The following is an 18,484-nucleotide window of genomic DNA, read 5'->3' on the forward strand; positions in this document are numbered from 1 at the left end:
GAGAGGACAGGAGAGGAGAGGAGAGGACAAGAGAGGAGAGGAGAGGAGAGGACAGGAGAGGACAGGAGAGGAGAGGAGAAAGCCTTGGGGATATCCATGGACATTTTGAATGGAGTAGTGTTTTATAAGAAGGGAAGGATAAAGTTGAAAAGAAAGTTTAGGGCAGCAAAAGGAGAGGCCTTGAATGCCAGGTGAAAGAAAGCTAGGCCTTGAATGCCTAGTTGGGCCTGGTTTTGTAAATAACAGAAACTAGTTGGATGGTTTTAGATTGGAGAGTGTTGTGACTATACATTCCTTTGGAGGACTGCGTTCTAGCCCAGTCCCTATCTCTGCTTGTTTAACTTTGGCCAAGTAATTTCCCTTGCCTGGACTTTCTCTTTCTAAACTATGAAATGAAAGTTTAACTTAGTGATTTCTAAAATTCTGTAATTCCATGATCAATCTAATGGGAACATGTAAGATGGAGGGAAGGGGGTGGATCCTAAAACTGCATTCTTTATAATATACTTCTGTAGTAATCATAAATGATATTATTGATTGTTTTCATAAGAAATACAGATATGGCAATTACAGTGGTTTTGAATATATATATATATATATAAATTAGCCTTATCCTTATAAAGGAATATAGGGTTGTCACATCTGCTTATTTGACTCTTTTTTATTTTATTTTTCAAAGATTTTATTTATTTATTTGACAGAGAGAGACACAACGAGAGAGGGAACACAAGCAGGGGGAGTGGGAGAGGGAGAAGCAGGCTTCCCGCAGAGCAGGGAGCCAGATGGGGCTGGATCCCAGGACCCTGGGATCATGACCTGAGCGAAGGCAGACGCTTAACGACTGAGCCACCCAGGTGCCCCTGACTCTTTTTTTTTTTTTTTTTAAAGATTTTTTTATTTTTATTTATTTGACAGACACAGCGAGAGAGAGGGAACACAAGCAGGGGGTGTGGGAGAGGGAGAAGCAGGCTTCCCGCTGAGCGGGGAGCCCGATGCAGGGCTCAATCCCAGGACCCTGGGATCATGACCTGAGCCGAAGGCAGACGCTTAACGACCGAGACACCCAGGCGCCCGCCCCTGACTCTTTTTTAAATAAATTACCTTTTTAGAAAGATTCATGTAACACTTCAAACCTTTAATATTTAAACACATATTGTATTTGTGAAGCAAGTACTAACTACATCTTGTTACAGCTATTGCCATACTTGTAATAGACTTGAGTCCTACAGACAGTTTTACAAAAGAGGGTCACAGAGTTAAAACCCAGGCTTGGACAGGGGAAGAACATCAGATTCTATTTGCCTCCATTCCCAGGTAGTAATGATTAAGAAGGCTGTCTACTAAACTGACTTCAAAGCTGTTGATGGGATATCAGTGGATAGAAAAGAATTCTTATGGAATCAAATCTGTACAACTTACAGCAAACTCAAATTTCATTGATTATTAATTCTTTACTTGTCAGTTAACTTCTTTATTGAAATATATTTGACATATAACACTATAAATTTAAGGTATACAACATGTTGATTTGATACATTTATGTATTGTAATATGATTGCCATTATAGTGATAATTAATACCTCTATCATGTCCTATAGTTACTATTTCTTTTTTGGGGGGGTTGGAATGATTAAGATCTAGTCTTAGTAAGTATCATCAATATAGACAACAATACTATATTGTTGATACTATATGATGATACTAGTATAAAACTAACAATATTATAATCATCAGATTATAAGATTAAAAGTTTTTAAAATTATAGACTGAAAAATAAATTTCTATGGTGAATAGGACTCCTGTTTAATTCTCACAAAATTATAACACACACAGGCATATGCACATACACAAAACATTCTGTAAAATGATAATAATTCCTTCCTTTTTAGCATAAACAGAAACCAGAGAGCTAAGACCATACGTTCCTTATCATCTACTTAAAGCAATTAGTACTTGAAGTTGCCTTCATCACTTGGTAAGATAGAAATGATTTGTGAAATAGTAGAACTATTCAGCTTTCATGAGGATACAAAAGGCATGTTTTAAAACAATAGTTATAAACAAATAAAATTGTGACCTTTATGTAGAATTATATTTGAAATTTATTAAGGGATTGATCTGGATTATTATTATAAGTCATTTGCTGAAAAGTTACCCTTCCACATTTGTCTGTAGAAATAGGTTCTTTGTGTTAAATACCTTCTTTTTTATTTTTTTATAATTTTTTTAGTTTCTATGATTTTTTTTAAGTTTTTATTTAAATTCCAGTTAACATACAGTGTAATATTAGTCTCAGGTGTACAATATTTTGACTCAACACTTCTATACAACACCCCATGCTCATCACAAGTGCCCTCCTTAATCCCCATCACCTATTTCACCCATCCCCCCACCCACCTCCCCTCTGGTGACCATCAGTTTTTTCTCCATAGTTAAGAGTCTGTTTCTTGGTTTGCCTCTCTACCTTTTTCTTTAGAATTTACATTATCTTTAGTAGTTTATCAGTATCAAAACTTGACCTTTACCCCAAAGTGAAGTTAAAAGTAAATTTGATCATAACATCATTCAGAATCTAAGGTTTAGGTTAGAAACTAATGTCAAAATCAAGTAAGACATACTCAAGCTTAACAATAAAAGCTAAGAGGAAGAAAATGTGCTTCTAAAATAACTTTGGTGGTATTATTACTAACTATTGTGAAAAGGAATCATTCTGTCTGGATGTTTCAGTATAATTACCTTTCCTTGTGCCTGTCAGGTCTTGCTTAGCAGTAAGTTGAGTTGGCCTCTCAATTGTAGGGAAGACCCAAGGTAAATAACCGAAGACTTATTAAAGGGTATTAGTGCCTTGCATCACGTGGTTTTTTTTCCTCCTACATTTCACCGAATAGGAAGATGACAAAAAAGAAAAATTTGATGACAGCAGGGTCATCTTTGGGTCAATCTTAGTTAATGAAATGCGGAAGGGGAAATAGAGTTGTCATTCATAAAGCTTGAAAAGAAACTAGTCATACTTTTTAAAGAATGAATTTTTATGTTTCTTAAAGAGTACAGAAGAGTTCTAAAAAATTAATAGCATTCTTAATTAACTAATCCTACCTATTTGAATTAAAACTGTTGTAAAAATGAAAAATAGCTAACCACAACACTCATATTTTAAATAATTTTTCATTTAAGAACCTGGATATCAAGTGATACTACATATATTATGAGCTCTAGTTGGTCTTCTTTATGGAATTACAACTATTGATTTCTAAAAATTAGAAAAATTACCATTTCTTATACACCCAAGAACAATTTCTTATAAGTTAAAATTATTGAGTTGAGGATAATTGTTCTGTTTCAGTGATAGCTCATTCTAAAATACGTAGTAAGTATCATAAAACCACCAATATGGGGGATGTTTTGGTAAAATACAGCTAACCAAATAATTTGCCTAGTTAATTCAGAAAAGGATATTTTCTTTTGTTTGCATTTCTCTGGGGAAAAAATTGTTAATTGTGCTGTGAGGTCTTGGCAAGAGTGAAGTATTTTTGGGAATCAATGTAAGACTGCCAGAATACAAGAAATAATATCGGCATTGTAGCTCTGCCTATATTCTTGTCTTTTTCTTAGAACTATTTCATGTCTTAGAAAGTTAGGAACAGTATTCAGAATCATTGAATTTGTACAGAGTGAGTTGAGATTTTCTGTTTCTCAGAATATTTGGCTTTTGCTGTTTGAAGAAAGATGGCAGAGATTCAAAACTGCTAAAACAAGCTGCTAGAATAAGACCAGCCATTCCAAATGGACTGTTTAATCATACCTTTTTTCTTTGGTTGTCAGGGTCAAGTAATAGTTAAAGATTATGGACTGGTCAATCTCCAGATCATGAAGGTGTTCCTTTCTACGTGATAATTTCTCAGTCATTGATTTAGAGCCATAGAATGATACTGATTCTCAGTTGAGTCTTTAATTCACAATTACCAGAACTTTATTTAAATTTATTATTATTATTATTCACAAGTATCAGAGGCTCAGAACACCTTTAATAACATTGTTTTAGTGGGAAAATGTATTTCAGTAATTATATTTCACCTGGGAATGCTAGGAATCATTACCCATACCAAGAGAAAACCATTTCTACAGTGGGGTCACCCATCCACCTCAAACACTAATCTGACCTTTTTGAAAAACTGGATATTATTTGTTGAGCACTTATATTAGATCAGGTACTGTTCCAGCCATTAGGGATAAATTAGTAACCAAAGCAGGCAAAGATCCTTGCCCTTGTGAAGCTCATAGTCTAGCATTTACTTGAGTACTAGTGACACCGAACATTCTCCATATATATATTGACCTAAGGCAGTCTAGGAGAGCTAAAGAGTTTTGAATGGCTGATCTAGATGAACTAGGTGAACTCTACATTGGAGCTATTCAGATACCATAGTGTTTTCCAAAGAAAAACAAAAGGAAGATCAGAACTCCCATGATGTGAAATCTCTCAGGAAGCTGGGATAGTGGTAAACAGGATCTTCAAACTTCGAGTGTTTGCAGTTTGAAACTAGCCTTGACCTAGTCATATGTTCAATTCAGGGGTCATAGTCTACTCCTGAAACATTCCTGGAGTGTGGGAGGAGGACCAGGAGGGCTTCTTAGTCAAGCTATGGGCTTCTTTCTGTTTAGGTCTTGAAGCAGTGTTTATTTATGTAACTACATATTGGAGCTGAGTAAGAGGTGATTGTGGGTTCATAAATTCACATTTCAAGCACTATGAAATAATCATTTTGTGATAAGTAAAATGGTGATTACTGACACCTGTGCATTCTTTTATCCATAACTTTTTGTTCTGTTAGCATTTTTCACATTTGATATATTCTTTATCTCTCTTTTCTTTTTTTTTTTTTAGTGTATAGGAAATGCTTTTATATTTATTTATTTATTTATTTATTTATTTATTTATTTATTTATTTATTTTTCAGTATGTGCCCTCTTTAATACCCATCACCAGGCTAACCCATCCCCCAACCCCCTCCCCTCTAGAACCCTGTTTGTTTCTCAGAGTCCATAGTCTCTCATGGTTTGTCTCCCCCTCCGATTTCCCCCCCTTCATTTTTCCCTTCCTGCTATGTCCCTGGTGGTCTAGTGGTTAGGATTCGGCGCTCTCTCTCTCTCTCTTTTCTTTTCTTTTGGTGGTATTCACAGCATGTGGTTTTATTTTTTCTGTCTCATTTTATTTCTCAGCTCCTTCATTAGTACCAGGCTGATGTCAGTATTTTATCATGTGCTTGGGGTATAACAATATTTGTGACAGTAGTTGCAATGTAAATAGCTAACACAACTTTCTACATGAGTAAGTCTTAAGGCATCAGAAAATTAATATTTTAATGCAGAAATTTGTATACTTTGGAAACCTTTGCTGTATGTGAAAATTCTGGGAAAGTAGTGTAAAATGCTTTTAAATTTTTTCAACACTAGCAAAATGGAATATTGCAATTTTGCTCTCCTAAAGACAATGCATTTAAATAAACAGTACACACATACATAGTTCTTATTAAAAACAAGGCACTTTGAAGAATGTAGTAGACAGTCACAGTCTCTGCTTGAAGAGAGCATGTACAGAGATAATACGTTCTGTTGGACATAGGTAGGGAGACCCTTTTCAGGCTCTGAGAACTCCGGATATAGGCAGGTGTATTATCTGTTTTCCGTGGAATTCTGATTTAATATCATCTGGAGACCAGAATGAGTGTTGTTATGACTTTAGCATTAGTGCAATATAAATGCTTTAGTAACTTTTAGAATCCCAGAGTTTCTGGGTTCACCATTATTGTATAGTGAACACATTAAAAAATAAAAGGTAATCAAGAAAGCTTTCAATTTTGTAAAGCATTATATATCCAATATGATCCTAGGACTCTCTGTAACTCTGTACTTTATTTACTCCAATAGGTCTTTTATTCCTCTCATACCATTCAAAATATATAGCCAACTATGACTTCTATGTAGCCAAATCCAGTACAAACGGATTTGAAAAAAAAAAAAAAAATCCAGTGTACCTTCTCTTAATCTCTGGAGCCTTTGGCATGGTGATTGGTCTTTCTGACTTGTAATGATTTATTCTTTTGTTTTTACCTCTCAAATTACAGGCTGCTTTTAATTTCACTTTTGGTTCCTCTTATGTTTCTCAAACTCTTAAATTTGGGAAAACTTTTATGGATTCTTCCAGAGTTTACCACCCTTCTACCATTTTTCCCTCTTTTTAGTATCATTATGGTTAACCTACTCATTCCTATAGTTTTAAATATGATGTGCATTCTCTTAACTTCATTGAACTACAGATTCAGGTATCCGGCAGTTGCTTTAACATCTCCATTCGCATGTGAAACGGACATCCCACATTTATCATGAACAAAACAGTATTTGATTTCCAAACACATCTTTTTTTCTCAACCAAGTCCTCTACTAGTTTTTTCCTTTTTAGTAAACGACACCATGATACTCTCTGTGGCTGAAGACAAAATCCTATGAGTCATTTCTTGTCCCCTCCTCAACAACCCATTAGAAGAGTTATAAGCCCTGTTTTTACAATATACCTGGACTCTGCCAGCATTTTCTAGTCTTATTGCCCTAATCAGTCCCAGCTACTGACATCTCATACTTGACCATCTCAGTACTTTCTGGTCTCCCTACTTTTACTCTTGTCACCTTACAAACATTCTTCACACAGTTATAAAAGTGTTATTTTTGGGGGTCGCCTGGGTGGCTCACTTGGTTAGGCGACTGCCTTCGGCTCAGGTCATGATCCCGGAGTCCCGGGATCGAGTCCCACATCGGGCTCCCGGCTCAGCTGGGAGCCTGCTTCTCCCTCTGACCCTCTCCGCTCTCATGCTGTTTCTCTCTCTCTCTCTCTCTCAAGTAAATAAATAAATAAAATCTTTAAAAAAAAATTAAAAAAAAAGTGTTATTTTTTGAACATATGCCTGATATGATTATTCTCCTGCTTAAAGTCATTCAGTGGCTTCTTCTAGCACTTAGGATAAATTCCAAGCATTTTATCAGTGCCTGTTAGTTTCTATATGATTTATTACCTCTCTGTTCCTCTTAAGTTATCTTCCATTTTTTCTCTCACCCTATGTCAGCCTCAATAACCTTTCTGTTCCTAGAAGGTGCCATTCTCTTTCTCAAATCAGGAACTTTTTACTTGTGTTCATAGCCTCTGAAACTTACCCTAATTCTTTTCAAACAGTGTCTCCTTTATATTATTTAAGTTTCAGCTCAAATGTGTTCTCAGAGATGTTTCTTGGCACATTTTCTAAATAGTCCTTTCCTTCCCTTCATCACTCTATTAATTTATCTTATTTTTTTCATAATATATTACAACATGAAATTATTTTCAAAATTTATATATGTTCATTTACTATTTTCTGCCTTCTTTCATTAGAACCTAAGCTCCCCACTGCATAGTGTTATGTCTGGCACATTTTTAGACACTCAAATGTTTGTTGCACAAATTATTGATTATCTGGATATTTGTTTAAGTTGCAAATTTTTATGTCACCACACACTACTGAGTCAGAATTTTTAGAGGAGGAGTGTCACTGGAAATCTGCATAGTAAATAAGCACCTAGATAGCTTTTAAAACTCTTGATAGTTTGGGATTTACTACTTTCTTCTGGATGATGTCCAAACCTGGTCATGAAGAACTCCGATGTAGGCAGGTGTATTATCTGTTTTCCGTGGAATTCTGATTTACTTCATTGTGGAGCCAGTGTATGTGGATAAGAGATGGGTTTTCTGGGAGTGGCTTTCCTGAGAGCATTAGAACTGACTTCCCTCTGACTGTGGAGCTGAACTCTTGCTGGGCTCTCACTTGGAGAAATACTACCTCCTGGGTGTCTTAGCCATTTACTAAGGAAATAACTCATCAGGTGATATCTGTTTTCTATATCCATATGAAAAACTAGCAGAAATGTGATGTACTGAACAAGAATATAATAAGGTATTTATTACCTTCTCTTTTGTTTCTCAGGTCAGAGGGTATTCCTAAGGTTAGGAGAACTTGATATTAATTTTTTATTCATTAGAAACAGGTTCTAAATTATTTTATTCCTCATCTTTTGTTCTCTTTTACTTTGACTAACAAAGACAAATGTCATTAAAAATACTAATTTAAGGGGCACCTGGGTAGCTCTGTTGGTTAAGCATCCACCTCTTGATTTTGGCTCAGTTTATGATCTTAGGGTCCTGGGATCAAGGCCTGCATTGGGTTCTGTGCTCAATGGGAACCCTGCTTGAGATTCTGTCCCTCTCCCTCTGCCCCTCCCTCTGCACACATGCACACTCTCTCTCTCTCTCTCAAATAAATAAATAAATAAAATCTTTAAAAAAATACTAATCTGAGTAGAGTTTATCCAACAGTAGACATCTGTTGAACATTTAATTTGTGCTTATATACTTGTCAATTACCTTTTTTATTCATTAAGGTTCAGCTCAAAGTCATCTCTGGGACCTTTCCTAATTTGTGTAGGCAGAGCTAGTTTCCCTTCTGCTTTAAAAACAAACAACCCCCCCTGCAAAAAACCCCCCAAAGCCAAAAAAACAAAACAACTCTGTGAATACTTTATTGGAGTACTTATTACATTTATTGTAATTGTATACATGTTAATCTCTTTAAGATCCTTAAAGGTGAAAAAAAAAATCCTTTTTTCCAAATCCCTAGCATTTAGCACAATGATTGACACAAAATGAATATTTAGTTTTTTAGTGAGTGAATGAAATCTGAAAGATTATATGGGAAAATGTAAGTCTTCTTTTCAAAGAACTAACAGAATAGTGGCGATGAATTTAGCCTTTTGCTTACTTTTCCATAAAGCCTTTTTCAATAATTAGTATATAGTCTCCATGTGAATATGGTACTTAGTGTCTCCATAGCTGATTACATTTTAAAATAACATAGGTGTTCAGGGGCACACTAATTTTATCAACTGTTTTAGATGAGATGGGGATCATACTATGGTCAGTTTAGTTTGGGAAGCATAGTTAAGCAAATGATGTTTTAAAGAATCTTCAAGAAACACACTTTGGGAATATTGTTCTTGTGGATCCTATCCCCATAAACCAACATTAGATTACAAAAGAAAATGGAGGCTTGACTGATCCTCTCATTGAGAAAGTCCCTTCTTAGTCACAGTAGTCAAAAGCATCAGGACCAGGAATGTTGTTGCCCACACTCACTGGGGGAATAACTGATTAATTTTAATAGAATGTATTTGCTTCACAAATATAGTGGTTAAAAGTAAATGACAGTTTCTTCTTTTTTTCCCCCAGGAAATTACAGTGATATAATTTGAGGTGAATAAAATTTGAGAGTTAAGGATATACATCAAAGACTTAAGCAAAAAAAATGGAAGAAAGACAGTAAATTAGAGAGTTGTCCTTCCCAAACTTTAGAGCAGCCAAGCTTTGCCTTTGGCCCCTCTTCAGGGCTTTGATTTCCTACCTTCATTTTCCTCCATCTTGGTTTCCCTTGACTGCCTTTCCTCGGTATTGCAGTCGCCTCCAATCTGTCAGCTGTAAGGCTGGGAAATAATCGTTATAAAATGCATTTACCAAATTATACTGAGGACAGTTTGGTCCTCTTGCTCTCCCTCCCATAGTTTTAACTGGGATCACTGACTTTAATGCCAAAGAATGAATATTTAATGTTTGAGGAACTTCTGATCCCTGAAAATGACCAAGGGAGACAGCAGTTTCCCTACTCAAGTCATGCCAAGGGACTCATTAGGCTGGCCTTGATTTGTAGCCAATTTATGGGTCATGGCAGAGTTTCCCTCATTGATGTTAGGGGTGTTAGCTATAAACAATTTTAACTTGGAGTAGAGAAATGTAGTCGTTGTTCAAAGAGAATTTTTCTAATTTCCTGACCTGTGGGGACAAAGGTTGTCATTGTGACACAATAAAAGAGTCATTGTTCAAGTAGAATCTTGTTGGATGCTTTTTGTCATTTACTGTAAGAAAGTCTATTTTCATCACCACCTGCTACCTTTTCTTCCTTTAGGGGTTTGTTTCTAGAGTTTCATCATGAGATTTATGGAAACTGATGATCAGGACAAGTTGTTCTTCAATAAAGTTTGCAAAATCTTTGCTGTGTGCATTTACTTTATCTGAAAGGGAATATATATTTGGTTAACTAAAATCTGAACTTGGTTTTTCCATAGCTGACACAAATGTTAAATCCTGTGAGGTGTGTGTGTGTGTGTAATTTCAAATTGTATGTATAATTATATATATATATATATATATATATACATACATATATAATGATTTTTGCATTGTCTTGTGACAAATAATTTTATTCATGACTTCAAATTTTATGGGCCCTAAAATTTCTGTAGCAGAGTATGGATAGACACAAAGTTACCCAATTTGTTTTGCTACTGCTATAATTGAGTAAGATAGAGAAATGTTACCATTGATATATTGATTTTAAGAAGTTTTTTTTTTTCACAAAGAGGAATAATTGCTAATTTACATGTTGATATAGGTCAGAGATACAAATAAGCTCTTTTGTTTAACATTAGGAATTTGAAAGTTTTCTTAATATATTTTATTTATCAAACACTCACCGAGTTCCCTACAGTCAGCTTAAGTACTGGGGAATAGTTACATTATTGTGTTACTGCAGGAACTTACAGTCTTCTTGAGAAAGATGCAGAAATGTAAATGGATGATTTTATTAGAAATTAAAGTATAGTAAGATATATTAAAAAAGAGGAAATAAAACATAGTGGAAGAAGGTCAAAGTGGTGAGTTATTCATTCTGTTTGGAGAGATAGGAGAAAGTTTTTCATGGAGGTCATGATACTGGATTTGGGTCTTGAAAGATAAACGGGATTTAAATAGTGAAACAGAAGAATGGACATTGCATGAAGAGAGAGCACCATAAGCAAAAGCACAGCAGTGTGAGAATGAAAGCCAGTAGTGTGGTGGAACATCTGGGGCCATAAGAGAGGCTGGCTGATGGAATTCAAAAGGAAGCTCAAGGTTAGTCTGTAAAAGGGCCTTGAATGCCATGTGGGGGGAGACGGATTTAAGCTTCAGATGAGATGAAGCCTTCCAAGGCATTTGAGTGAGTCAGAAATATGTCAATGTATATTTCAAAAGATAACTCTGGTGGCGGTGTGTCATCTAGATTTCAGCTCAGGTCATGATCTCAGGGTCATGAGATTGAGCCTGTGCTTAAGATTCTCTCCCTCTCCCCTCCCACCCTACCCAGCTCACGCACTCTCTCAAAAAAAGAAATGTGTATAAAAATCTGTTAAAATTTATTTTGCATTCCTACCAGCAAAGCACGTTATTTACTGTAGAAATAAATTTACTTTACCCACTAAAGATATCAATGAGAGAATACTGTATGCTATTTCAGTTACATTTATTTTTATCTTTTTGGCAGGAATATTGATTCTTTTTTTTTTTAAGATTTTATTTATTTATTTGAGAGCGAGAATGAGAGAGAGAGAGAGCATGAGAGGGGGAGGGTCAGAGGGAGAAGCAGACTCCCTGCCGAGCAGGAAGCCCGATGCGGGACTCGATCCCAGGACTCCAGGATCATGAGCGGAAGGCAGTCGCTTAACCAACTGAGCCACCCAGGCGCCCCTGGGAATATTGATTCTTCAAGGAAGTGGCTCACATTCCGTTTTACAGTGACCTGAAATAAATGATAAGCATTCAGTTATTAATCCAAATGGGTAATTTGCTTGTGAATTTGCTACTTTTTTTTTTTTTTTTGCTTTTTAATTATGAAGATTACTTCAAAAGTAAATCTGGTTCAAGGACTGGGAAATTTTCTGCCTAAGAAGACTGAGTAGGTGCAGCAAAGATGGCAGAGGCCTTTAGTAGTAGATATTAGCTGAAAGTTTTTGTTTCCTAAAACAGCCCTGTTGGTCCTGATGTAATCTGTAGTCTACATTCCTTCAATCCAGTAACTTTCTTGATATAAGATGAAGGGGTCTCTATTATCCATGGGATATTTAGCCTTTAGGATTTTATTATAATATGACCATCAGAAGCTAGGTTTGAGGTTTTAATATTAATTAGAAAAATATATGATTTTCGAAGGAATAGGCTGAAGTCTGCCTTAGACCCTAGATCCATAAGTTTATCTATTGTGATATCCACTTTGGTTGAAATTTTGCCTCCTTTAGACCTCTGACTTAGCGCAAATATGCCCAAATGTTTATGATAGTAGAAAATGTTAAAAAAGTTAGAAATCTTTTAGTAAGAAAGGAAAGGGTTTATTTCATAGCAAATGAGGTTTTTAAACTGCTCTGCTCCCTTGATCATGGAAAGACTCAAGTATGTACCTCTGAGTGGAGACCTAACAATGTCTACCAGAGAAAAATATTGAAACAAATTGTAACTTAAAGGGGTAAGTGGGAACATTGAAACATATTTTTTTCATAGAACAATATACTTTAATTAACAGACAACAACTTAAAAAACATGCTTTGCATTGGCTATACTTACCACCTATTTCATCTTAAATTGTAGTGGAACTTTTCTTTCTTAAGAGGAGGAGTTGCAGGGCCAGACAGAGGTATTGGAAAAGGAAGATAATAATACCTAAACCATGGATATCTTGGATACAGGAATGGTGGATATAGGCCAAATGGATATTGGTAAGGGGGCCCATAAAACTGTGAAGTTGATTCATTGCTCCCACTGACCTGTTGAAAGAAATTAAAAAGGCTTGTTTTACTCTTTATGACTGAAAGAGGTAAAATAGCCTTTTAACATGGGTCTTCACTTTTAAGTAGAGGTTTTAGAAATTCTAGGATCATTTACCTTTTCTATGTGTACTACGAACAGAAATTTAATTAATTTGCATCATTTTAGAAAATTTTAGGAAATTACTTAGAGATACCCATATCTTTGTACCTTTCTACTCATAGCCAAATTTTCCTGATAATTGCTTTTAACTGTAAGGTCGAGAGGGAGGGGCTTTGATGAGATGACATCAGATATCTCCCTTTGCTTTTATATAAGATCTTTACCCAAAACTTGTGTTAGATACAATCTCCTCATTATCTCTTTTCGTTCTTTCCTCTTTCCCTCTTTATCTTCTGTCTATATCCCTATCAATTTCTGTATCTTTAACACTGTTTATAGTTTTGACCCCAAACCCATGCTTCCTTTCAGATAATAAGATTTCTAGGAGTATAAACGAATCCCCAAACAAGACCCTTCCTCTTCAAATTTTATTTTCTTTTTCTTAAAAAGTTTTGATTAACTGTTTAGACCAAAATAATCCTTTAGTGAATTTGTCACTGGTGGGGTCTTCAAAGCTGGTCCACGGCTCCCAATTCTTAAGTTTTAATTATTATTATTATATTTTTACCTTTTCTGGAATGAGTTTTATAGAGTTAAGCAGAGTGGAGGCATGAACAATTATGAGCCTCCATTAGGTTAGATAATTTTAACAAAAATATTATAACCCAGTTTATCACAGAGTGATTCAAGTTTCAGTTTGGGTCCCACTGTTACATGAGATGCTGATACAATTCCCTTTTTACAAACAAAGATCAAATTCTTGAAGTCTATTCTGTGGAGTGCTAATAATACCTAAACTCTTTAAGGTTTTCTCTAGAGTTTGAGAAGTTTGGATACAGGAATTTAAACCTCAGTTATGAATATTTTACCTGGAAATCTTACATGTTAAAAAAAAGAAAATTTAACTTACACTTCGTTCTTCTCTTTCCTGGTCTTCAGAGACCTAAAACTCAAACAGTAAAATTAGTTCAACTCATGCTGATAAAACACACAACCTGAGAAGTAGATACATTATGTTTGAAGGAAATAATTTATCTACTACCTAATATTATTTTATACTATCCATTTTTTAAAATCTAGGATTTGAGTGTCCAGAAAAACATTTTTCTGCAAAGTGTCAATATGTTTTCTAAATGATTAAAATTCACCACTGCACCAAGCTATATGGAATTGAACTAAGCACTGAACAATATATGATTTACAGTATTTTCTAGAATATCATGTTAAAGGGGCAGATATCAGGCATGTTTATAAAGTAGAAATACAGTGTGTGGAGGAAAAAAAATCCCTAAGATTCATGAATTAGAACAAAAAACATTCATAAATACTCTGGAATATAGAAATGGATACTTACTGGGAAACCAGCAGTTACTGCCAAGATGGCAGTGATCAGAAGGAGAACTTTCATCTTACTCAGAAATACCCTAGAAGTCAGGAGAAAGACCAAATGTTAGTATAAATTTGGAAGATCCAGTTGTCGTATTGATTATGTCACTAACAACTCTTTGACTTTAGGCAAGTTACTTAATCTTTTTTTTTTTTTAAAGGTTTTATTTATTTATTTGAGAGAGAGAGATTGAGAGAGAGCACATGAGAAGGGTTAGGGTCAGAGGGAGAAGCAGACTCCCTGCTGAGCAGGGAGCCCGATGCGGGACTCGATCCAGGGACTCCAGGATCATGACCTGAGCCGAAGGCAGTCGCCCAACCAACTGAGCCACCCAGGCGCCCGGCAAGTTACTTAATCTTAGGGTATCAATCTATTTATTAATGGAGCACATTGTTGTTTGGATAAAATCAAAGGTACCTTGCAACTACATCAATTCTTTTTTTTTTTTTTTTAAGATTTTATTTTATTTTATTTATTTATTTTTTATTCTTATGTTAATCCCCATACATTACATCATTAGTTTTAGATGAAGTGTTCCATGATTCATTGTTTGTGCATAACACCCAGTGCTCCATGCAGAATGTGCCTTCCTCAATACCCACCACCAGGCTAACCCATCCTCCCACCCCCCTCCCCTCTAGAACCCTGTTTGTTTTTCAGAGTCCATCGTCTCTCATGGTTCGTCTACCCCTCCGATTTCCCCCGCTTCATACATCAATTCTTTTAAAAATAAACTTTCACATATTATTACAGAATAATCTCTGTATATGGTAATAGTAGTTTCTGTAATGAAATACAGCCTCAGTTTATACAGAGAATGCTAGTGTGGGGGTAAGCAGTTATTTACTGAGCTCAGGAAGTTCAAAACAACATAATAATGACTGAAATTAATTTAGGTGACAGAAATTTGATTTGGTTCTCAGGTAACCCAAAAAATTTTATGCTGTTTAGAGGGACCTATTTTTGACATTTGGGAAAGGACATTTCCAAAGCATTTCATTTTATATTTTAATTTTGATTGTAGCCTCTTTATCTTATGATACAAATTGTTATAATGTATTAGTTATAATTGCTAATAAATTTTTGAGAAAAATGAGCTAAATTAAGTATTTAATTATACAATTATAGGTCAACACATTACAAAGTTTTCTGAAGGTTATTTAATTTAAACTTTTACATTCAGGAAAATGTTAATTGCCCATATTATTATTATTATTTTGTGGTGTTTTGAGGTGATTAATGGAGATTCTAGGGGGATTTCATCACCTCTTGATGCTTCCTAAATATCTGTGATACAGAAAAATAAAATGTAAAAGAAAAATTTGAACTCTGTCTTTATTTTAGATCATATTGATCAAAAGTCAAATTGAGATTTAAAAAAATACAGATGAATATTATGATTATAATAAGATAGGGAATTAAAATTCCAGGGAATTTCAGAATTCTATAGGAAGACTGGCAGAATAGGCAATTTTACACACACACACACACACACACACACACACACTCCTCACGGACATAAATAAACACACACAGAGCATAACTTCTCAGAGTGAAGCATTGTACTAGGTGATGTCAGGGGTAAAATGATAAAGCATAATACCCAAAATGATTATTTAATTACTAAGTTTACAAATTCAAGCAACCATTGCATTACATTCTCTATAATTTTAATTTTGACATTTTACAGGATATATCTGTCTATTATCTGTCTACCTATCATCTATCTATCTATCTATCTATCTATCTAATCTATCCTAGTTTACAATATTTAAGACCTCTCTTACCTCACACTTTGCAACCAGTTCCTTCTCTTGGATGCTCTTGTAAGAAATGAGAAGTGACTGTCCCAGGAATAGTACAGCTATTTTATAGTCTCAGAAGTGAATGGAATGGAGAAGTTTGTGGCTTAAAGGCCTCTCCCTGGGATCAGTTATTACTCAGTTGAATCATCAGCTATCACAATGTGTTGAAATTGGGGAATAAGCAACATTTACAGTTTCATTGAAACTTTAGATGAGTGACTACCAGGTACATCTATTTGTGGTTTCTTTACAAATTTTGTGTCTTATATAATCAGAGCTTTTTGTTTCACATAATGTTGCCCCATGCTCTTATTTTTTAAAAACTTACTTTAATTTCCATAATTAAAAATATTTTTAAACATCCTATTGGTATTGATTACAACCTATTGGAAAGCATGTTTGGTAGTGTTGTAATTTTAAGAAAATAAAGAATATTAAGGAGCACCTGGGTGGGTCAGTTAGTTAACTCTTGATTTAAGCTCAGGCCATGATCTCAGGGTCATGGGATTGAGCCCCACATCGGCTATGCTGAGTATGAAGCCTGCTTAAGATTCTTTCTCTCCTTCTCCTTCTGCCCCTCCCCCTGCTCTCTCTCTCTCAAATAAATCTTTTAAAAAATAAAGTGAATATAAAAATAATTATCTCTGGAACTGGTAATGAAGTGAAATGAAATGTATAAAAGCAGTCATCATGGTGTCTGACTTCATAAATGATGGTTTCATGAGCTTCAGAGCTGAAGCTTTGAGTAAGTGAGACCTTTTCCTGCTACACATCTTCAGGGTTCCTTAGATAATTAGGTTCCTCAGCTAATGTAAAGGTATATGAAAGCACATTACATAGTATTTGGAGCCAGATTAGGGGCTTAATATGTTAGTTAAATATGAATGTAAGTAGTGGAATTTTGAAGCTGAGCAGTACAAGAGGGAATAATTGCTCTTTCTGGTTGGTAATCTAATTTCAACCTCCACACCAATCACCAAGCTCTAACAAGCTGTAATTCTGGGTGAATTCAGGCCATAGAAGCTGCTCTTACTTTCATGTGCTAAATCTTAGTTCAAATGACTAGAATCTAATAAACAGGAAACACCTTTTCCTAAAAGAACAAAAATTATATATACAAAAATTCCCTCTGCAATGTCTTCAGCATGTGGTTGTCTTTCAAAGGGCAAGGGTAGCCCAAGGAAGAGCAACTAGGATGTTTTGCCCAGAAAGAGGTTGTGAGTGGCTTTCAGAAGCTGGACAGGTTATCATATGAAAGAGAGCTTAGGTTTTTTTTGGGGGGGGGGGAAGGGTACTCAGATGGTAGAATAAAATTAATATATCAAGATATTATTATGAAAACAACCAAAATATCCATTGATGGATGAAAGGATTCAGAAGATGTGGTATGTGTGTGTGTGTATATATATGTGTACATATATACATATATACACAATGGAAACTACTCAGCCATAAAAAATGAAATCTTGTATGGATGGACCTTGAGGGTATTACGCTGACACAAGTCAGGCAGAGAAAGACAAATACCATGTGATTTCACATATATGTGGAATCTAAAGAACAAATCAAGACAACAAACAAAATTAAATTAAACAGAAGCAGAGAACAGCTTGGTGGTTGCCAGAGAGGAGGGGGATTGGAGGGTGGGCGAAATGGGAAAAGGGGATCAAGAGGCACAAAGCTCTAGTCATAAATAAGTAATGGGAATGTAATGTACAGCGTAGTGACTACAGTCAATAATACCGCATGGTATATTATATAACTTAATATGGTGATGGGGAAACTAGACTTACTCTGATGATTAGTTTGCAGCATATACAAATATTGAATCATTAGATTTACACCTAAAACTAATATGTCAATTATACTTCAAAAAAGATATTAAAAATAATCTGTAAGGAAAAACTTTTTAAAAGTTAAAAAGACCTATGTCCAGATGTTCAAGGAGATGTTGAGTGACTACAGACTGTGGTGGATGTAGCAGAGGGGATTTTAGAATAGTTAGATGACCTCTCTGCACCTTTTCAATTATAATACTCAGATTGGGTGGTAAGTGGAGATGAAAATACCTATGGGAACAGGGTTAGCAGTTAATGCAGTAAAAAAAGCCCCTAGGCTTATTCTCATTAAAGGATTAGAATTCGTGGTAGGGAAATGCACATTTTAAGCCACACTATGGGAAGCCTTATCAGTGGATTAACTCAATAAGAAGCAGAAATACCTTGTTCCACATCTTGTGGCTGACAAAGTTTGTAGAAATTCAATACATACACATTCTTTAGGTATTTTTACTCTTTTTTTTTTTTTTTTTTTTGTCATTGAAAACTATGAGAAATGATCTAACCTTCAATAGACTTGAATACATGTTCATTACTCAGGAGGAATTTTTTATTTAAAAAAGCCTGTGACATCTTCCTTCTAAGAGAATGGATGCAGATAAATCTCTGAATTATCTTCAAAACCCTTGTAAGTGTTATATATTCA

The 18,484-nt window shown here is 35.1% G+C and overlaps 1 protein-coding gene across 1 annotated transcript in view; it reads right to left on the reverse strand.

Annotated features, from left to right (window-relative positions):
- CSN3 (casein kappa) overlaps window positions 1-14,216 on the reverse strand; it is a 22,911-nt gene extending 8,695 nt beyond the window's left edge. Inside the window, exons 1-3 of the mRNA XM_044913099.1 lie at window positions 14,163-14,216; window positions 13,719-13,751; window positions 12,602-12,705 (exon numbers count right to left, since the gene is read on the reverse strand). Coding sequence (XP_044769034.1) covers window positions 12,602-12,705; window positions 13,719-13,751; window positions 14,163-14,216 — 191 coding nt within the window. The remainder of the gene's footprint in view (window positions 1-12,601; window positions 12,706-13,718; window positions 13,752-14,162) is intronic.
- Between the last annotated feature and the right edge of the window lie 4,268 nt (window positions 14,217-18,484).

Source organism: Neomonachus schauinslandi, chromosome 2, assembly GCF_002201575.2.
Source record: "Neomonachus schauinslandi chromosome 2, ASM220157v2, whole genome shotgun sequence".
NCBI classification, from domain to species: Eukaryota; Metazoa; Chordata; class Mammalia; order Carnivora; family Phocidae; genus Neomonachus; species Neomonachus schauinslandi.